The sequence below is a fragment of the Tenrec ecaudatus genome, chromosome 15 (assembly GCF_050624435.1).
Source record: "Tenrec ecaudatus isolate mTenEca1 chromosome 15, mTenEca1.hap1, whole genome shotgun sequence".
NCBI lineage: Eukaryota > Metazoa > Chordata > Mammalia > Afrosoricida > Tenrecidae > Tenrec > Tenrec ecaudatus.
In genome coordinates, this window is record NC_134544.1 from 59,068,985 (window position 1) to 59,088,944 (window position 19,960).

Here is a 19,960-nt window from a genome sequence, read left to right on the forward strand (position 1 = left end):
TCATTTTTTGGGGAGCTCATACAACTCTTATCACAATCCATGCATACATCCATTGTGTCAAGCACATTTATACATTTGTTGCCATCATCATTCTCAAAATATTTGCTTTCTACTTGAGCCTTTGGTATCAGCTCCTCATTTTCCCCTCCCTCCCTGCCCACCTTCTTTCATGAACCCTTGATAATTTTTAAATTATTATTATTTTGTCATGTCTTATACTGTCAGATGTCTCCCTTCACCCACCTTTCTGTTGTCCATCCCCCAGGGAGGAGGTTATATGTAGATCTTTCTAATCGGTTCCCCCCTTTCTTCCCTCCACCCTCCCGGTATCGCCACTCTCAACACTGGTCCTGAGAGGTTCTTCTGTCCTGCATTCTCTGTGTTTCCAGTTCCTGTCTGTACCAGTGTACATCCTCTGGTCTTGCCAGACTTCTTAGGTAGAATTGGGATCATAATAGTGGGGGGGGGGGGGAGAAGGAAGCATTTAAGAACTAGAGGAAAATTGTATGTTTCATCGTTGCTAAACTGTACCCTGACTTGCTTGTCTCCTCCCTGAGACTCTTCTGTAAGGGGATGTCCAGTTGCCTACAGATGGGCTTTGGGTCCCCATTCTGCACTCCATCACATTCACAATGCAATTTTTTGTTCTTTGATGCCTGATGCCTTAACCCATGGAGAACTCGTGATCACACAGGCTGGTATGCTTCTTCCATGTGGACTTTGTTGCTTCTGAGCTAGATGGCTGCTTGTTTATCTTTAAGCCTTAATCGTCCAGATGGTTTATCCCACCTATCTTATCTAGATAGACTTGCAGAGATAATAATATGCACAAAAACAAGACAGCAAAACAAAGCATCAAAAGAAAACAACAAACCCAGATATTATATCTTTTGATAGCCAGGCACCATCAGCTTTCTTCACCACATTTGCTTACGCACCCACTTTGTCTTTAGTGATCATGTGGGGAATGTGAGCATCATGGAATGCCAGGTTAATAGAACAAAATGTTCTATTTTGAAACAATGTGTTGCATTGAGGGAGTGCTTGAGTGGAGGTCTAATGTCCATCTGCTATCTTAATACTAAACATATAAATATATGCACACATCTATTTCCCCATCATCATATATAAATATATTTACCTGTATAAATGCCCTTTGACTCTTAAGTTCTTTCCTCTATTTCCTTTTACTTTCCTCTTGTCCCACTATCATGCTTAGCCTTCATTTGGGTTTTAGTATTTCCTCTTGGTTACATTGCCCTTGATCAAGCCTGATATACCCTCCCTGCCACTGATTTTGGATCACTTGTTTCCTTGCCCCTTGGTTTGTTAATACCACTTCCTTTTCCGCATCTCTCTGTCTCCCGTGTGTCTCTCCTACCCCCCCGACCCCCCCATAACGGTTGTTTTCCCCTCCAGATTGTTTGTCCCACCCATGTTATCTAGCTAGACCTGCAGAGACAATAATATACACAAAAAACAAGACAGCAAAGCAACAAAAAACCAGTGACAAAAAAAGAAAAGCCTGTAAATAGTTCAAGGTCTTTTTGTTGACCTTTAAGAGTATTTTCTGGTTGAGTCTGATGGGGTGCCACCCCCTGGCCCCAAAGTCTATTTTTGTTATTCCCTGGAGACTTCCTTGCTGTTCTGTTACACGCCCTTAGTGTTTTGCCTCAGCGTGGTGAGGTTAGATCGGGCGCAGTTCCCACAGTGTCTCCAGTGTTGTCCCCTGTAGGGCTATGGGTCATTGAGGGATGTCGTGTCTTGTAGTGGGGTTGCACATTGGCTGCTCTGAGCAGGGATATCATCCTCAAGGCTTGGTGGGCCCGGATGTGCTCTCTCTTCCTTCCCCTTCATTTGCTCCCGTGTGCTCTGATCAGACATGTTCCTCTCCCTGAGCTGTACCTTCAATGCTGTTCCCTGAAGTAAATTCTTCTGTGGGGAGGGGCAACTGTCCAGGTAGTTGGGATTGGGGCTGGCCCCTCAGACCTCTCTACTGGTTTCCTCTTCATGCTGGTATGTTGCATTCACGTCTTGGAGCCCGGGGTTGAAGTCTGGTTTCTCTTTCTGTGGAGATATAAACAATACCCTCTGCTTGGTTTAGTGCCCTGTTTCCCCACTACCCTTTCTCCCCCACACACCCTCCTTTTTAGTTGGCTACCATTTGTATCCCTGGATTTGGTCTGGCTCCTGTCATGCTACCTGGACCTCACCCCAGGAATGGAAAAGTGTTTTTTATCTCTCCAATCTTTCCCCAAAGAATTCTACATCAATATGATTGCTTTTGTCATCTTTGAGGAATTCTGTTCTTTGACATGTTCTTTGAGTTTGGGGAACAAACAGAAGTGTGAAGGGACAAGAATATCTGGTGCATTATTCACTAATAGAATATCTGGTGCATTAATCAGTGCTGTAGGGTGAATGTAATATGCTTTCTAAATAGAATGTTCTTAGGATAGCCCTTGCTACCCTCACAGGTGCATTGTTGGAATGGGAAAAAAATTCTAAATGCAACTTTCCTGCTCTTGTCACCAATGTAGCTTCCAATTTTTTTTATTTTTTCAAAAAATCATTTTATTGGGGGCCCTTACAGCTCTTATCTGTGTCCAGTCTATTTGTACAAATATTGCCATCATCATTTTCAAAACATTTTCTTTCTACTTGAGCCCTTGATATCAGCTCCTCATTTTACCTCCTGCTTCCAATTTTCTTAAAACTTGTAATACGTCCCCATGATCATTCTGCGACCTTGGAGAAAACCTACCAAGATTATCCCTGTGAACCTCAGAGAGCGATAGTGATAACTTTCTCCGTAGACCTCTGCATTAAATTTCACTTGCCCAGCAGATCCCCTTGGAAATTATTGTTTTGATGAGATTTTATTGACGGCATTCTAACGAGACTATCAGTCTATAATCGAGAGAGTGTCGTAATCTGATCACAGAATCATGCTTAAACACACCTAAGCATTTTAAAGAATAATAGAATAATTTCATTGGCATAAAGTTCACAGATCATACAATTTAATTATTCGGTCACATGAAGGAAAGTTGTGCAGTTGTCACTGCAGCTCATTTCAAGAGCATTTTCTTCTCATGTTCATTGTTGTTAGCATTTCATTCCTCCACAACCTGCCCTGCAGTGTTCATAGGTTACTCTCTCTATAGGTCTGTCTTGGATATTATACACAGAATATCACACAGAAACACACACACCAACGAACAAAAATGACAAAAACAAAGCTCAATCGAAAAAAAAAAGCAGAAAATATTAAGAACTGAAACAAGTTTTTAAGAGGGAGATCAAATGATGAGATGTTTCATTTTAACCCAACTACGTCTGCCATAATCAACTTTATAATTCTCCCTCTCATGTCAACGCCTTGCACCTTCCTGCACAACGGCCAGAGGGGCCTGTCATTGGATCTGGGCTTCTACTTGCCTTGCATATCCTTCTGCAAGCCAGGGGCTTGGCGTCTAATAGGGCATTTATCCCTCCTTTAGAGTTGTCACTTACCATTTGCAGTTCGGGGGTCACGCAGGCTAGTGTGCTTCTTCAATGTGGACTTAGTTTGGAATAAAACATATATGTATCAACTAGGGCCCTAGTAGCAGTACATTTTTACTTCGTATGTAAATTTTAAAGATTGCAGGTCTCAGCAAGTAGTTTGGTATTCTTGAAGACATAGTTTGCTTAATATGTAAATAGATGTGGAATCTAAAATAAGAACTCTTCTTTTTCTGAGGAGAATAAAACTATCTTTAGTTTTTATACACTATAATTTGAGAGATCATTAGGCTTTTTGTTACCATTTCTCTGAGGCAGCTTTAATGTTTCACTTTACGAAACTGACATCTCCGTGATGAAAATTGCATAAATCAGTGGTACATTTTGTTTCACTTATCCCTTTTATTTAGAATTAAAAGATGAAGATGATGACGATGATGGTTTTATAATTGAGAAAGCTGCAAGAGGGAAAAGGCCTATTTTTGAATGTTTTTGGAATGGACGATTAATTCCATATACATCTGTTGAAGAGTAAGTTTTTATTGTTGCTGAAATTGCTTCCTTTATAGTGTGATCTTTTTGGTAACTAATACTTTGTTCCGTTTTAGCTTTGATTGGTGCACTCCTCCGAAGAAGAGAGGGCTTGCCCCAATTGAATGCTACAATCGAATATCTGGTGCATTGTTTACCAATGACAAATTTCAGGTCAGCACCAATAAACTGACTTTCATGGATCTGGAGCTAAAATTGAAGGATAAGAATACATTATTTACACGGATCTTAAATGGACAGGTATGGTTTAAATATCAATTCCTAATTGTATGAGTTTTCTGCTTATTTCTTTATAGTGCACCCCTCACAGTTTTTTTAATGAAAGGTAAATTGTTATATATACATTCAGTGACATTAATTATTATACACATCCTATTGCCCAACCTTTCTTTTCAAGAATTTTTCCTTTCTTTAATCTGAACTCAGTACCCTTCAAGCAGTTTAACTCTTTTGTCCTTCTCCTTCAAGTCTTTGGTAACCCATAAATAAACTTTTGTCTTTAAGCATTTTCTTATTTTGAGCGTTTATCATAAAATCATACAATTTTAGTCTATGGGTGTCTTACCTACAAATACTCAATTTTGTAGGGAAACAAATCATAGGTAGTATAGATTTTTTCTGTTATTTTTAGTAGTTTAGATTTTATTTAATAAAAATAGTCAAATTGTTATTGAGGGTGTATGATGATGATTGTACTTGTAATACCCACATACCTCAGAAGTTTTCAGTCAGTGCTGATCTTTCAAGAGTTTAATGTTGGCTTGCCAAGTGATAGATGCATTTATTGTCAACTTGAATTTACCGAACAGTAAACAGAAAATATGTAGCACGTAGTGTTTATGGTCAACTGTTAATCACAGCTATGAAATGTTGTGATTAATCTTGAAGTTATAAGTTTATGAATCATAAAAGTTTTAGATTCTTTTTGAGAATTATCTGAGAAAAGTCATGTAAAACTGAGTCAGCACTCAATTTTGATAGACTTGGGATTCTTTTTTATAACATCAAATTTTGTCCAAAAGTTACTAAACAATTTGGTCTTCACAAAAGTTACCTACACTAGATTGATTCAGTCCATTTGTTGCATTTTACTTTTTAAAATCTTACTGCTAATAAGGAACTGATATCAAGGGTTCAAGTAGAAAGAAAATGCTTTGAAAATGATGATGGCAGCATATGTACAAATGTGCTTGACACAGCGGATGAATGTATGGATTGTGATGGGAGATGTAAGAGCCCCAATAAAAAGTATTTAATAAAAGAAAAAAAACCAAAAACCCTTACTGCCATCCATTCAGTGGTGACTCAGAATCCCCCTGCGAGTTTCCAAGACTGTAGCTGTTTATGGGAGTAGAAAGCCCACTCTTCCCCCTCAGAGCTGCTGCTGATTTTGAACTGATCATGTGGATTGCAGCCCATTGTTTAACCATTGCACCACTAGGGCTCCTGTTTTAGGTTTAAGTGTGTATACATTCTTAGAAGTTTTCAAGTACACAGAAAAATGTTCAAAGAATAATATTTTTATGCACCTCACCTTGATTAGCTATCATCATGCTACACTGTTAAATTGTATTTGGACACATTTGCTGAGGCTCTGGCTTTAATTAATGCACTTGGTAATTTGTTTGATAATGTTATTTACATTTACTTTTTAACTTAGGTTTGGAGTGTAGTATGCAAAATTGGTAGACATTCCTGCTTTAGTTATCTAATGGTGGTTAATAGCAAAACCTCAAGCAGTTTGCCTTAAAACAGGAATTTATCATCCCGCAATTTAGGAAGCTAGCATTCAGAATTCAGCAGACCAGCTCTGGGGGCAGGCTTCCCTTCTCTGTCAGCTCGGGAAGAAGGTCGTTGTCACCTTTAAACAGCTTTACATTAGGTGCCTATTGGAGGTCTCCATGTGTCTTGGCATCAATCTTCTTCTGGGTCTAGGAGCCTCACAGGACAGGATCCTGTCCAAATTGACACACTCCACTCCTGCTCTTCTCCCTTGGTGGTACCGAAATCCTTCTCTCTTCTTTAATCTTTTATAAGTTAAAGGTGATGCAGACCACATTCTGGGGAATTCCTCTTACATCCAGTCAGGGCTCTGAACTGATTAAGGAGGTTCCATCCCACTCTAATCTCCTAACAACTGATTAGTTGATCACATCAGGGGGTGACTACATTACATTATATATGCCAAATTACATTATTACATAACTGCCGAGCCACTGAGAATCGTGGCCCAGCCTCGTTTATACATATTTAGGCTGAGGGGGATGGGGTATTTAAATCCCTGAGAGTTGCGATTCTTGATGAATAATTTTACTATTCAATGAAATCAACATACAAATTAACCAGAAATGAACAAAAGTAATTTGCTTCTTGCCCGGGAAGTTGGTAACCAGTAACAGAAGTGGGAGGAGCAATTGTTTAGAACCTAGGGATCTTTGAGTTTTTAACATAAACATGTTTTTCTTGTTTATAATAACTCAAAACATGTAAGATTGGAATTTAAAGAAAGTTATCTTCCCTCTAAGGATTTAAGGAGCCTTGGTGGTATTGTGGGTTTCACGTTGGGCTGCTAGCCTCAAGGTCAGCAATTTGAACCCACGAGCTCCTCCTTGGGAGAGAGATGAGGCTTTCTGCTCTAATAAATATTACAGCTTCAGAAATGCAATGGGGCAGGTCTTTCCTATCCTGTAGCGTTGTTAGTAGTAGAAATGAACTCAGATGGCAGTGAGTGAGTTGAAGGTTTAAGTTATAAAAATTTCAGTTGAAATCATTTTAAATTTTGCCCCTTTCCTTTCGGAATGGTGTGTCTTCGAGTAAGATGTGTAGGAAAGAGCGAGCTATACTTTTGTAACTTATCATGCATGAAAGCATGTAATATGGAGATCTTCTTCCCTACTCACTCTCTCAGAAGCAGGTGGTAAGCAGATAGAAGCGCTCTCTGATGTCTCATCTCAGGGTGAAGAATAAAGAAAAGCAGGGTGAGGAGGAGAATGATGAAGAGCACCTCTTCATATGTATTATTAAAAGAGTTTCGTAATATAAAACTTTAGTTTTGAATAGGTAATATGTATATGGAACATAAAATTAAAAGCATATATAAGGGTTTATATTACTGTTTCTCAAGAATTAAAAAAATTACCACCCTGTAAGTGTTTTTAGGAGACCGGGTTGCATATTGGGCTGCTAATGTAAGTTCAAAACCACCAGCCAGGTCCATGGGAGAAAGACAAGGTTTTCTATTGTAAAGATTTTGATCTTGGAAACTCACATGAGCAGTTCTACCTTGCCCTGTAGGGTCACTATGAGTCAGCATTGACTTGATGGAAGTGAGAAGGTGGTGAAGTGTTTTCAGTGCTCAGCTGCTACCACAGAAGTCAGCAAGTTGAACCCTCCAGCACCTGATCTTCAGGATAGATAGGTGGCCATCTGATTCTGCAAAGATTATATCCTTGGAAACTCTATGGGGCAGTTTACCACTTTCCTACAGGGTTGCCGTGAGTCAGAATCAACTCAATGGCAATAGGATTGGTTTTGGTTTTAAGAAGTGATTTCAGTTATTTCCTACCCCCAAATTCCTCCCTAGAGATGAAATGAAAATTTAATTACTCTGATATGTGATAAAGTATCTGTTTCACTGTGTATTTGTGTATATTTGTGCTTATACATAAAAATAGCTTTAATTTGCCCCATTGGAAGTGCATAGTTTGGTGTGAGAAGCCTTCCTTTGACCCCTTTCTTAAGTAATAGTTTTCTTTTGAATTTAATAAATATGTAGAAGAAAGTCTGAGAAATACTTAAGTCATTTTATTTGGTTTTAGGTGGGAGAAATGAAATGAATTATAAATGTGTTATATTTGTTTACAAGTAACTAGAATATTTAAAATTTTTATAGGAACAGCGGATGAAAATTGACAGAGAATTTGCATTATGGCTGAAGGATTGTCATGAGAAATATGACAAACAGATAAAATTTACAGTCTTCAAAGGAATAACTACTCGTCCTGATCTCCCTTCTAAAAAGCAGGGCCCCTGGGCCACATACGCAGCAATAGAATGGGATGGAAAAATATACAAGGCAGGACAGCTGGTAGGTCTAACTTATTTTTTAGATTAAATTTTTAATAGAATCTATAACTAAATTTGATGTGTCAGAAGTTAATTAAAAACAAAAAGCATGAACTGACTCCTCAGGAAAGTGATTTTGATTAATGATTTAATTATATAATTTGTTACAGCATTGGAAAATGTATTAACAGCTCAGTTAGGAAGGTTTTTATTTCTTGCAGTAAGCTTTATGTAATTATAGAGCTTCTCAATTTTCTTTCATGTGACATGAAGTAATTACTTTTTTAAAAACAAATATTTGTTGATCAACTTTTATGCCATTTACTGCTATTTTACATTGTAGAGAATGCAAATATCTAGGAACGTGTGCTTTATCCTTTAGGTTATTATAGTTTGAAAGCAAAGAGCGCAAACACTAATAACAGGTTCAGAGGGGATGAGTGCTGTGAAAAGAAAGGGTGAAGAGTACTTTTAAGAGCCTATCAAGAAATTTTTCTGACTTGCTCTGGGAGAAGAAAGCATATCCTGAAATTCCATGGAAGAAGTGGCATTTGCTGTGGACCTTCAAAGTAGTCTCAGTTCGCTTTGCATCCACCATTGTAAAGGTAGAAGGTCGGAATCACCATCATGTATTCAAAACCATGGAATTGGATTAAATCACTCAACGGAAGTTACTGAATCTAGAGAACAGACTCAGTCTAAACTGGGACCGCCTTAGCATTTAGAGGTTGGAAAGAAAGTAGGGCCGCGCGATGGGACAAAGAGGGGAAGTTGATGAGATGAAGGGGCGCACAGTGGGGACAGAGGCGTCTGTAGAATGTGGTTCTCGTTGTGCATACCCTTTTAGCCCTTATTAGAAATTTGTGACTTTTCAAACCAAGAAGGAAAATAAAATCTCATAGGCAAGTTTTAAACTGATTAATTTGAAAGAAATGTCAACTTGCCACGTTTATAAGTCAGTATTCCTAATCTAAGCCAGAAATTTTATGGAGGAAAGAAAATTTGGGGTATTTGGAGCCGTATAATTGATTTTGAACGTCTTCTCGACCTAGTAACACATGCTTAACCATGATGTATTTGTTTGATGTCTTAGCTGTTGCTTCTTTTCAAAGCTATGTTAAGATCAAATGGTGACATTACAGGTATAATTTTCATAGAATATTAGAATACTTTTATTAGCTGTTTTGAGGATTGGTTCTAGGGTTTTTTCTTATATAAAATAGTCCAATGATATAATTATTGGTACTAAATTGGTTTTGTTATTAAGTATCAATGCTAAAGCCTTTCCCCCCCCTTTTTTTCTTTTTAAAATCAATATTAGGTTAAGACTATTAAAACCTTGCCCCTTTTTTATGGAAGCATAGTAAAATTTTTCCTCTATGGTGATCATGATGGAGAAGTGTATGCCACAGGAGGAGAGGTTCAACTTGCAATGGTAAGGCAGCAAATAATATTATATGTGTCTTAGTGGTGCTACTTAATTTTAATTTAGATATTTAAATATAGATATAATATTTCATATTTGCTTTCGTTAATTTTTTTGCATAAAATGCCTGGTTTTAGCATGACTTCATTTTTAGTGTCTTTGGTAATCTATAGAATTTAAAATTTGTATACCATTGCTTTATAAATACACATACATTATTGCAAATTATCTAAATTTTCTAAAGTATGCATTTTCTCATTTGACCACAAATAAGTAAACATTGGAGCAAGAATTCTGTTTTATAAATGAGTTAATCTAAAACTGCAGTCAGTCCCCACCCCCTTCGATGCTCTGTTAATATTTTCATAGTTTAGAGGGGGTAAAACCCAGAATTGCGCTAGGCAGAGCTGAGCAGACCTGGGCAAGCATCAAACAACTCGCTCCGAGTCAGTGCGCCCACTGCTGTCTCTCTCTGGTCACAGTGAATTTTTTCATAAAAACAGTTTTGCTCGAACCTCGTTTTTCTGATGGCCAATTTAAGAGCACAGTGTGCAGCTGTGAAATTTTGTTTCCTGTTCAGAAAGAATCCCACAGAAACTGTTAGGATGCTGAGCACCACTTACAAGCAGTGTTATGGGAAAAACTCAAGTGTACCAGTGGTTTTCTCGTTTCAAAAAAGGATCTATGGCAGACCTCACTCTGGACATCCCAAACTGATCAAACTGTCAGCTTCTAGTGCATTTGGAGTTCGTTCTACCAGATCATCCTGTGAATCAAACTTTATTTAGAGGTTCTGAAAAGATTGTGTAACGGTGTGCAACAAAAAACGCCTGATTTGTGCGTGAGGGGAGACTGGTTTTGCCACCACCACAATACACCTGGTCACGCAGCCATCTCTGCGCCAGTTTTTTGCAAAAACTACATGCTTCTCTTGCTTTATGCATCTGACCTTTTTCTGTGCAACTTCTTTTTGTTTCTGTAAATGAAGAGGGACATGAAAGGACAGCAATTTGATGATGTAGAAGAGGTGAAGAAAACAATAAGTGAGGTGCTGTCAGCTACATATGAGTTTCAAAAATGTTTCCCAAAATGGGTTCACAGATTTGACAAAGTATTAAGTGTAATGGAATAAGGTTGTTTTGTTAAAAAAAAATTAAATAGAGTATATAGCTTTGGAGTGGGGGGGGTGTTGCAGTGGTAGGCATAAGGTTGCCATGTGACATAAATACGTGAAAAACAAGCACTGTGTTATCACTGAACATTTTATTTTGCTGATAATAATTAGAGTAAAATGTACTAGTATTTCTTTAGAAGAAACCTGAAATAGTGTTTTTATTGCTGCTAAATTTGAGTACTTTTCTCTGAAATGTTGGTAGTTATTTAATTTATTTATTCAGGAACCACGTGCATTTTATGATGAATTAAAAACTGTGCCAATTGCGAAACTGGATAGAACAGTTGCTGAGAAAGCTGTAAAGAAATACGTAGACGATGAAATGGCCAGGTAATCCACATTTAAAAAAAATTAATGACAAATAATAAGGTGATGGATCACAATACTATTTTGCCTTATATTTTTTAAATACTATTTAGTCTTAGCTGTTTTGTTTTCCTCTTAGACTAGGGCATTTGTAGTCTTCAGTGTTGTACATACTGAAGTGAACTTGCTATTTAACATAGGTCTAGTTATTACAAAAATGGAATTCTGCATTTGTTTTGTAAGAAAAGGCTTTTTCTATAAGCAAAGTGTCAGTTTTTAAGTGCAATATTAAAGGCATTTTTAAAAATCTTGATTTGACTACAATGAGATGAAAATTCTATGTGCAAGAGGAAGATTAGTAAAAGGTAGAGACGAGCAATGCTCTGTTGGTTCTGTATTCTTACTGAATCTTGATGCTCATTTTATTCTCATTGCTCATATTATTTCCCCACAATATTTGTAGATGAATAGATAAAACAAGTAAAGGTAGATAATTACTTGCTTTTGATACATAGTAAGAAGCTTTGTTTCACTTATTCAGTAATTGTAAGAATGGTTAAATAGGAAACATTTTAAATGATTAATCATAGAATTTGTTTCAACCTTTCAATATATGTTAGGGAAACCCTTGAAGATTCTGCTATCTTGTATTTTCTAATTAAGACCATAATTCTATACTTTGTGCAACATTAATATGTTGTTTTCATAATAGGCTCCCAGATAGGTTGTCTGTAACTTGGCCTGAAGGAGACGAATTATTGCCAAATGAAATTAGGCCTGCTGGAACCCCTATTGGTATGTTTCTTTGTCGTGTCTGAAACAATGCTTTTCTTGGGTCATACCTTTCCTTTCTGTGAAAAAGCAAAAAAAGAAGAAACATGAAAAATTTAAACTGTAACATCAAGACATGGTAGATTCTTTGGCTGTAATTAAGAGCCTTCTTTCTCTTTAAATTTTGGACCAATAGGTGCATTAAGAATTGAAATACTGAATAAAAAAGGGGAAGCAATGCAAAAGCTTCCAGGAACAAGTCATGGAGGGTCAAAGAAACTTCTGGTTGAGCTCAAAGTCATTTTACACTGTAAGTATAACAATTAATTTGGAGCTTTAACATTCTCCTTAAGCCTATAGTATAGATTTCATTACACAAGGGCTTTATAAAATTGTGATAGTCATCATTTTCATTTTTCATCACTTTCATTTTTGCTTGAGCCAACTGATGTATGGATTGTTTTAAGAGCTGTAAGAGCCCCCAATAAAATGATCTTAAAACAGAGAAATTGTGATAAGGACCCTTTGTACAACAGAATGGAACACTGGCAGGTCCTGTGCCACCCTCACAGACATGGCTGTGTGTGAACCAATGTTACAGCCACTTGTCAGTCCACCTTGTCTCTCGCTAGGCAGTCTCGTTATTTATTCTGTATCTACTTCATAGATTAAAGTATGTCTTCTGTCTTCCTACCATATCATATGATACCTTGCAAGGTCAAGTTTTCATGGTCTCTTATCCTGCCTGGTTGGCAACTCCACACCAACTCTTGCTCATTTACCACAGTGCATTCAGAAGTGTTCTTTGTAAATTATAAATATGTCACTCTCCTTTTTTTTATATTACTTTATCTTTAGTGCTTAAGATACCAGTCATAGCTCTGCAGGTCCACACGTAGTCAAGCCGTGCCCCCACTTCAGCTTCACCCAATCCATTTTCTTCACTCAGCATACTTCCAACTATAATTGTTCTTTTCTTCCCATACAAACCTGGTTTTGTCACCTCTAGACCTTTATATATAGTATCTTCTACCTCTGACTTACCCAGTAGATCTTTCACAAGTTAATCCTTTTCTTATTTCTTAGGTTTCCACCTAATATCACTTTCTCAGATAATCGTATAATAATAATGATAGAACTCTTTTGTTTTTTCTTTAGTGCTTAATTCTTGTCCTTAAATTTTTTTGTGTAACTTGAAACTTTATTTCTTAAATGTCTCCCTTCTCTCTAGGACAGAGGTGGCAGGCGTTATTGTTAAGGGTCAGATATTAAACATTTGACCTTTGAAGGATCTTATTTATCCTTAAAATATTTTTTTCTTTGTTGAAATAGTAACATATTCTTTATTCTAACATTACTTAAAGCAGTAACCTTGTTGCTCTGGAGTCTTGTCATCAACTCATTCGCATTGTAATTTTAAGTTCCTGTTTTGAATATTTAAATTCGCATAATTCTAAAGCCTAAAATATATAATGGTATATTTCAGAGAAGTCATGTTATTTCTTCTATTCTGTTTTCTTCCCTGATTAGTTAGTGATTTCATTAGTTTTTGGCTTATCTTTTAAATGATTTTCACAACAGGAGCAAAGATAGTGTACGCAAAGATAGTATACGGTTCTTTCCTTCTTGACACAAAAGTTGCAACACACATACAGCCACATTGCTCTGCTCTTTGCTGTTCTAAGTATGGCCTGGAGATTATTCTGTATCCATTACCAATAAACTGTTATATGAGTCCTAAAGAAAAGTGTTGTTTTTCTAAATTGTGTTGATAATATACATTATAAACAAAAAAATTTTAAATCATTTTATTAGGAGCTCGTACAACTCTTATCACAATCCATACATACATCAATTGTGTAAAGCATATTTGTACATTCATTGCCCTCATTACTCTCAAAACATTTGCTCTCTATGGAAAATGAATTTTCATATCGTGAAAATGGTCTATATGTTAAATTATTTGTATTAAGAGTTTTTATACATACTTTTGTAAGAATTAAGGGGAAAGGTTTTAAAATGTAAAGCAAATAAAGATGTCAGTGCGACATTTCCCGTTCATGTTTTTAACTCAGTTTCTCAAAGCATCAATCTCTTTTTGTTTATAAAGCTTCAAGTGGAAATAAAGAAATAATTTCACATATTAGTCAACATGGAGGAAAATGGCCTTACTGGTTTAAAAAGATGGGTGAGTTGTTTTTTTGATTGTTAAAGTGTGTGCCAGTATTTCATCACTATCAGTTGACTTTTGATTTTTAATTTCTTAATTATCCAGAAAACATTCAGAAATTGGGGAATTATACATTGAAATTACAAGTCGTATTGAACGAAAGTAATGCAGACACTTACTCAGGAAGAGCACTACCATCTAGAACAATTAAATTTACTGTTAAAGGTAAGCAAGGCAATAAGTAACTATGCTAAAGACGGCATTCTACATTCAGAGGCAATGAAGATAATGCAGTAAAAGATGTTTAAACGCGTGACTAGTTTCTGAAAAACTTTTATAAGTCTACGCAATCATAGCCCCTCTGAATTTCTAAGGCATTGCCTCATGTTACTGGTGACATCTGAGCCTGTACTGGTGCCTTTCTATGTCACTGACTATTTGTATGTCACTTAACCTCCCACCGCCCCAGGCGTTGGTAGAATCTTTTGTTTGTCCTCTAGTTCTGAAAAATTCTGAAATTTAAATGGTATGACTTGGTGTTAGTCTGTTTTCTTTAACTTTTTGGATACTTGGTTGGCACTGTTAATCTGAAAAGTCCCATTTTAATTTTTAGGGGTTTTTCTTGACATGCTTTGATTTTTTTCTTCTGTTACATCATTCTGGAATATCTATTATTGTGTACATACCCGGCATGGCATATTGTGATGGTTGCTGTTTGTGAGTCTACTTGGTTAGGCTTAGATTCTCGGTGGTTTGGCATCATTTCTCTTCATATTTTGATCTGATAGGAGCAGGCAATCAAGGGGATTTTCTCAGGGGATGTGTCCTGCCTCCAGTATATAAATGGGTGTTCTGGCAAAGCTTACTTTCACAACCCTGGAACCTTCTTGTTGAAACTGAACTGAAGTCCCAGCTTAGTAACTGTAGGCCAGTTGTTCTCAAACTGTGGCCCATGGGCCACATGTGGCCCTTGAAGGACATTTATCTGGTCTGCGGGGGTGTTTTGCCCCGTTTGTTTTTTAACTTCAAAATAAGATATGTGCAGTGTGCATAGGAAATTTTTCATTAAAAAAAATTTTTTTTTATTAACTATAGTCCGGCCCTCCAATGGTCTGAGGGACAGTGAATTGGCCCCCTGTTTAAAAAGTTTGAGGACCCCTGCTGTAGGCAATTGCAGAGATAGGGTGAGACTCAGCATGTTTTTATTAACAGATCTCGAAGACAGATTTCTCTCAAAGGCTGGTGTCCCTCACACTGTTTGGTCTTTATACTCTTCTGGATGGTTAGTACACCTGAATTGTTCTTCTTTTATTTTATTTTTTATCATTTTATGAGGGGCTCACACAACTCTTACGACAATCGTTACATACATCAAATGTATAAAGCACATTTGTACGTACATTGCCCTCATCATTCTGCAAACATTTGCTCTCCACTTAGCCCCTGGCATCAGCTCTTCTTTTTTCCCCTCCTCCTTCCCTCTCTGCTCCCCCCTCCCTTGTGAACTGTAGATAATTTATAAATTATTATTTTGTCATATCTTGCACTGTCTGACATCTCCCTTCACCCATATTTCTGTTGTCCGTCCCCTGTGGAGGAAGTTATATGTAGATTCTTGTAATCAGTTACCTCTTTTCACCCCGCCCTCCCGGTATTGCCACTCTCACCATTGGCCCTGAAGGGATCATCCACCCTGGATTCCCTGTGTTTCCAGTTCCTATCTGTACCAGTGCACATCCTCTGGTCTAGCCAGACTTGTAAGGTAGAATTGGGATCATGATAGGGGGTTGCAGGGGGCGGAGCATTTAGGAACTAGAGGAAAGTTGTATGTTTCATCGTTGCTATACTGCACCCTGACTGGCTCGTCTCCTCCCCGAGACCCTTCTGTAAGGGGATGTCCAATTGCCTACAGATGGGCTTTGGGTCTCCACTCCTGACTCCCCCTCATTCACAATAATATGATTTTTTTTCTGATGATACCTGATCCCTTTGACACCTCGTGATCACATAGGCTGGTGTGTTTCTTCCATGTGGGTTTTGCTGCTTCTGAGCTAGATGGCTGTTTTTTTACCTTCAGGCCTTTAAGAGCCCAAATGCTATACCTTTTGATAGCCGGGAACCATCAGCTTTCTTCACATTTGTTTATGCACCCGCTTTGTCTTCCACGATTGTGTCGGGAAGGTGAGCATGATGGAATGCCAGTTAAATTAAACAAAGTATTCTTGCATTGAGGGAGTACTTGAGTGGAGATCCAATGTCTATCTGTTACCTTAATACTAAATGTATACATACATATATGTACATAGATCTATTTTGACACCCTCGTATATAAGTATATTTACATATGCACATGCCTTTATTTAGACCTCTGCAAATGCCCTTTCCATACTAGCTCTTTCCTCTATTTCCTTTTATTTTCCTCTTGTCCCACTATTATGTTCAGCCTCATTAGGGTTTCAGTAATTCCTCTCGGTTATCTTCTTTTCTCAGAGTTTAATGGGTTTCCCATCCTAGAGTACAGTCTACCTTTCACTGAATCACAGGAAATAGCTTTGACGCCAGAGGTGATTTAGTTGCCCTCAAGGTGCGGCATACAGCAGAGTAGCGTGGACTCTGAGCATTCACGAGTTGTAAAGCGGTGCTCTAACATTGCCTGAGCAAGACGGGGCTGAGGGCCAAAAAGAAGCCCAATGGAGGCAGGACAGAGATTCCATACTCTGCACTCCTTCTGCTGAGTCAGTTACACTTGCTTTGATCTCTTTCAAATTCTCTGTTTCTTCTTGGTTTAGGCATCTTTTGAAAAGATCTTTGCGCTGTCATTATAGTGGGATTTTTAAAGGGAGCTTCTGTAAATGCATGTGCTAACTTTGCCTTTTATGAGAGCAGTTTAGAGATCATTCATATGCATATAAGTACTTCATTTCTTTTAACAGATATGCAACATACTTCCTATTATGGATGCGCCATGTTTTAAGTGGTTTCTGGCTGGTGAACATCTAAATTTTTCTGTTTTTTTGGACTTTTGGGTTATTGGAAACAACATTTTGTTTCTATGTGCTTGAATTTCTATAGGTTGGATACCAAAAGTAGAAATGCGGAGATAAAGGGTGTCTGATTTAACATTTTTATATGTGTATGGTCAAATTGCCTTCTGAAAGTTTATGCCACAGTGCTCTCACTGACAGTATGTAGATCCCTGGGTCCCTAAGCTCAACCCTGGCTGACCTGTGTACTTTTAAATTTAGGTAGTGGCTAACCTGTCTCTGGTTTCTTGGCTGTGGACCTCTTCTAGACTGTATTGGGCATTTGTGTATCATCTGAGAAAACCTATATTTCTTAATAAAGTTGTGAGTTTGCAATTGGAGTGGGTATCTGCCTCATCTAGGAGACCTTAAACCTTTCTCCTAGGTTTCAGATTACCCTTGAATTGGGATCAGGAATTTGATGTTTTAAGTTCCCAGCATTTATTTATCATTGAATCATTTTATTGGGGGCTCTAACAGAGTTCGCAGGGTTTAATACTTGTTACTGTTAAACCGGGGACCACAGTGTAAACATTTAGTTTCTGTGTATTCTGGATCTTCTTTATTAATTGCAGATGTGTTTTCATATGACTTGTCTTTTAGCTTTACCTTTTGTATAATAATTTAAAAATTGTCAAATATATCCTTGTATTGTTTTTCTTTGGAAGTATTTTCTTGTGATAAAATTATAAATATATACTTATTATATTCTAAAATTTAAGAGCACATTTATCTGTAATATCTATAGAATTCTATTATGATGAGAAAGATCTATCATTTCTTTTTCAATGAATTGACAATTGATATAATTTTTATATAAGTTTAGAATATCCTTATCATAATTAATTGCCCATGCTTCTGACCTCTGTATTTGCTTTTCATGTAAATACGTAAAAAATATTCTATATTTTACTCTTGTTTTTCTAAAGAGGGTAAGCCAGAAAAATTTTCATTTGGTCTTTTGGATCCTCCTTTTCGTGTTGGAGTCCCATTCAATATTCCTCTGGAGTTTCAGGATGAATTTGGTCACACTACTCAACTAGCAACTGATATTCAACCAATTCTTGAAGCAAGGTAATGTTTTATAGTTGCTAAGATTCAGTTTTTTAAATTAAGATTTAATTATTTACATGTGCTTATTAACATTTATGTGTGCTTCTAAAATGTGTGTATCATTTAAAATGCTTGGTCACATTTATGATAAATAGGATTTTATCTCGCTCCGAAGCCAACTCCTATTGTTAGATTTCTCGGGTGGGAAATACCTCGAATTTAGGCTTCACACAAGAAAGAAATTCACGTTGAAGCGTGGTTATCCAAGTGAGTTTTTATAAAGGATAGAAGAACTTTCAGGTTTTACAGGTAACTGAACACAGAACTGCTCCCCCACTCCCATACATGTAGTGACCTCAGGTGAGAGAGATAGACTGACCTCAGCACAGTCAAGCAAAAGACAGAGGAGTAGTCAGCGGGAAAAGAGGGCAGTAGTATCCAGGTTCTGGTTTAGGCCCTTCCACTGGGAGATGTGGATGGTACTTGTTAACCCCATTGGCTGAATTAAGCCCACCTGGCCTAGATTGGGCCAATCCAGGTATACTACCCACTTAAGTGTACCCACCACCACCCTGCCCTACTCGGGGCCTGAATGGGCACATGCCCGATGGACACCCTGGTCCCTGTTCTGCTACCTAACACTGTGTCTTCATTGTTGTTTAAAATTCTTTCCCACCAACTGTACAAAAGGTCTATGTAAGTGCATGTGCAAGCATGTTTAAGGGTATGAGGGGCTTCAAAGGTGGTGGACAGATGGAATTAAAAGATAATGGAATTTTTGCAAGTACATTTTGAAGGCTACTCGTTTGTAGGCATATGCACATATTTGAGTGTGCTACATATAAATTCATATATGCAGTGATACATCAGTTGTGGAATGGCTGCAAGCTGGAACTTTCCACTACTGAAATAGCAAATTAAAAAAAATGCTCTGTGTCCATAACTTTGCTCAATAGTTGAACCAAATATCCAATTTGTAAAAAGCCTGTATAGAGACTGAGTCCTGCATCACTTCACATAAGGAGGAGATGCTGCCGTCTAAGCGCAGCTCTTGCTCAGACGACATGTAGTGCATGTGTTGAAACATTCGTCGTTGTGCTTTGTGTGTGTGTGTGTGTGTGTGTGTGTGCGTGCGTGCGCGCGCGGGCACTGTGCATAAAATATTGTAACCATAGCTCCAAAGAAAGTAGTGATACCATAAGTAAAGCTAAGAGGAAAACTGTGAGACCCACAACAGAGTTAAAGAAATCATACATTTAAAAAAATCATGCAAAAATTGAATCAGGTCTCTGCTTATCTGATTTTGTGGGTAACTATAACATGGCTTAGTCAATGTTATCAACTTAGTTACTGAACAACCTGTGCAGAAATGATTAAATAGGAACCTCAACATCTTTGTAAATTTTCACCATTAACACACAAAAATGAAAGTTTGATTTGTATATCTGCATTTCTTTAATGGCCTTTATAAATGGACTATTTAGTATTTTCTGTCTTCCTTTCTATTCTTTCTTACCATATTATCTTTGCTAATTTGAAGTATTTTTCTTTTTCAGTTTTAAGATATGTAACACAGGAAGGGGAGAAAATGACAGTTAGTTGCCAGCATTCAACAGGCACATCATAACCTTGTCTTAGAGACTAAATAGTTACTGCCTTTCTCTAAACCTAAAGAATCTAATGTGCTGACTTTTTTTCAGTAGATAACAGTGCTCATAGGAAAATGGTCTACCAGTTTTTATTGATCATCATTCAATTAAAAATGGATTATAGGCAGATGTATGTATTTTTTAAGTTCAGTACTATAGCTGTTGTTTTATCTATAGGGTTTAGTCAATTAGTGTCAATCATCAATACTTAATTAGACAATTATTAATCTTTATATAAAAGAAACTCACAAATTTTTTCTTTTC

At 37.3% G+C, this 19,960-nt stretch overlaps 1 protein-coding gene across 1 annotated transcript in view; it reads left to right on the plus strand.

Annotated features, from left to right (window-relative positions):
* SMCHD1 (structural maintenance of chromosomes flexible hinge domain containing 1) overlaps positions 1-19,960 on the plus strand; it is a 131,269-nt gene that overhangs the window by 43,974 nt on the left and 67,335 nt on the right. Inside the window, exons 11-20 of the mRNA XM_075533163.1 lie at positions 3,918-4,038; positions 4,116-4,299; positions 7,952-8,146; positions 9,446-9,559; positions 10,948-11,054; positions 11,743-11,825; positions 11,998-12,111; positions 13,912-13,989; positions 14,077-14,196; positions 17,924-18,068. Coding sequence (XP_075389278.1) covers positions 3,918-4,038; positions 4,116-4,299; positions 7,952-8,146; positions 9,446-9,559; positions 10,948-11,054; positions 11,743-11,825; positions 11,998-12,111; positions 13,912-13,989; positions 14,077-14,196; positions 17,924-18,068 — 1,261 coding nt within the window. The remainder of the gene's footprint in view (positions 1-3,917; positions 4,039-4,115; positions 4,300-7,951; positions 8,147-9,445; positions 9,560-10,947; positions 11,055-11,742; positions 11,826-11,997; positions 12,112-13,911; positions 13,990-14,076; positions 14,197-17,923; positions 18,069-19,960) is intronic.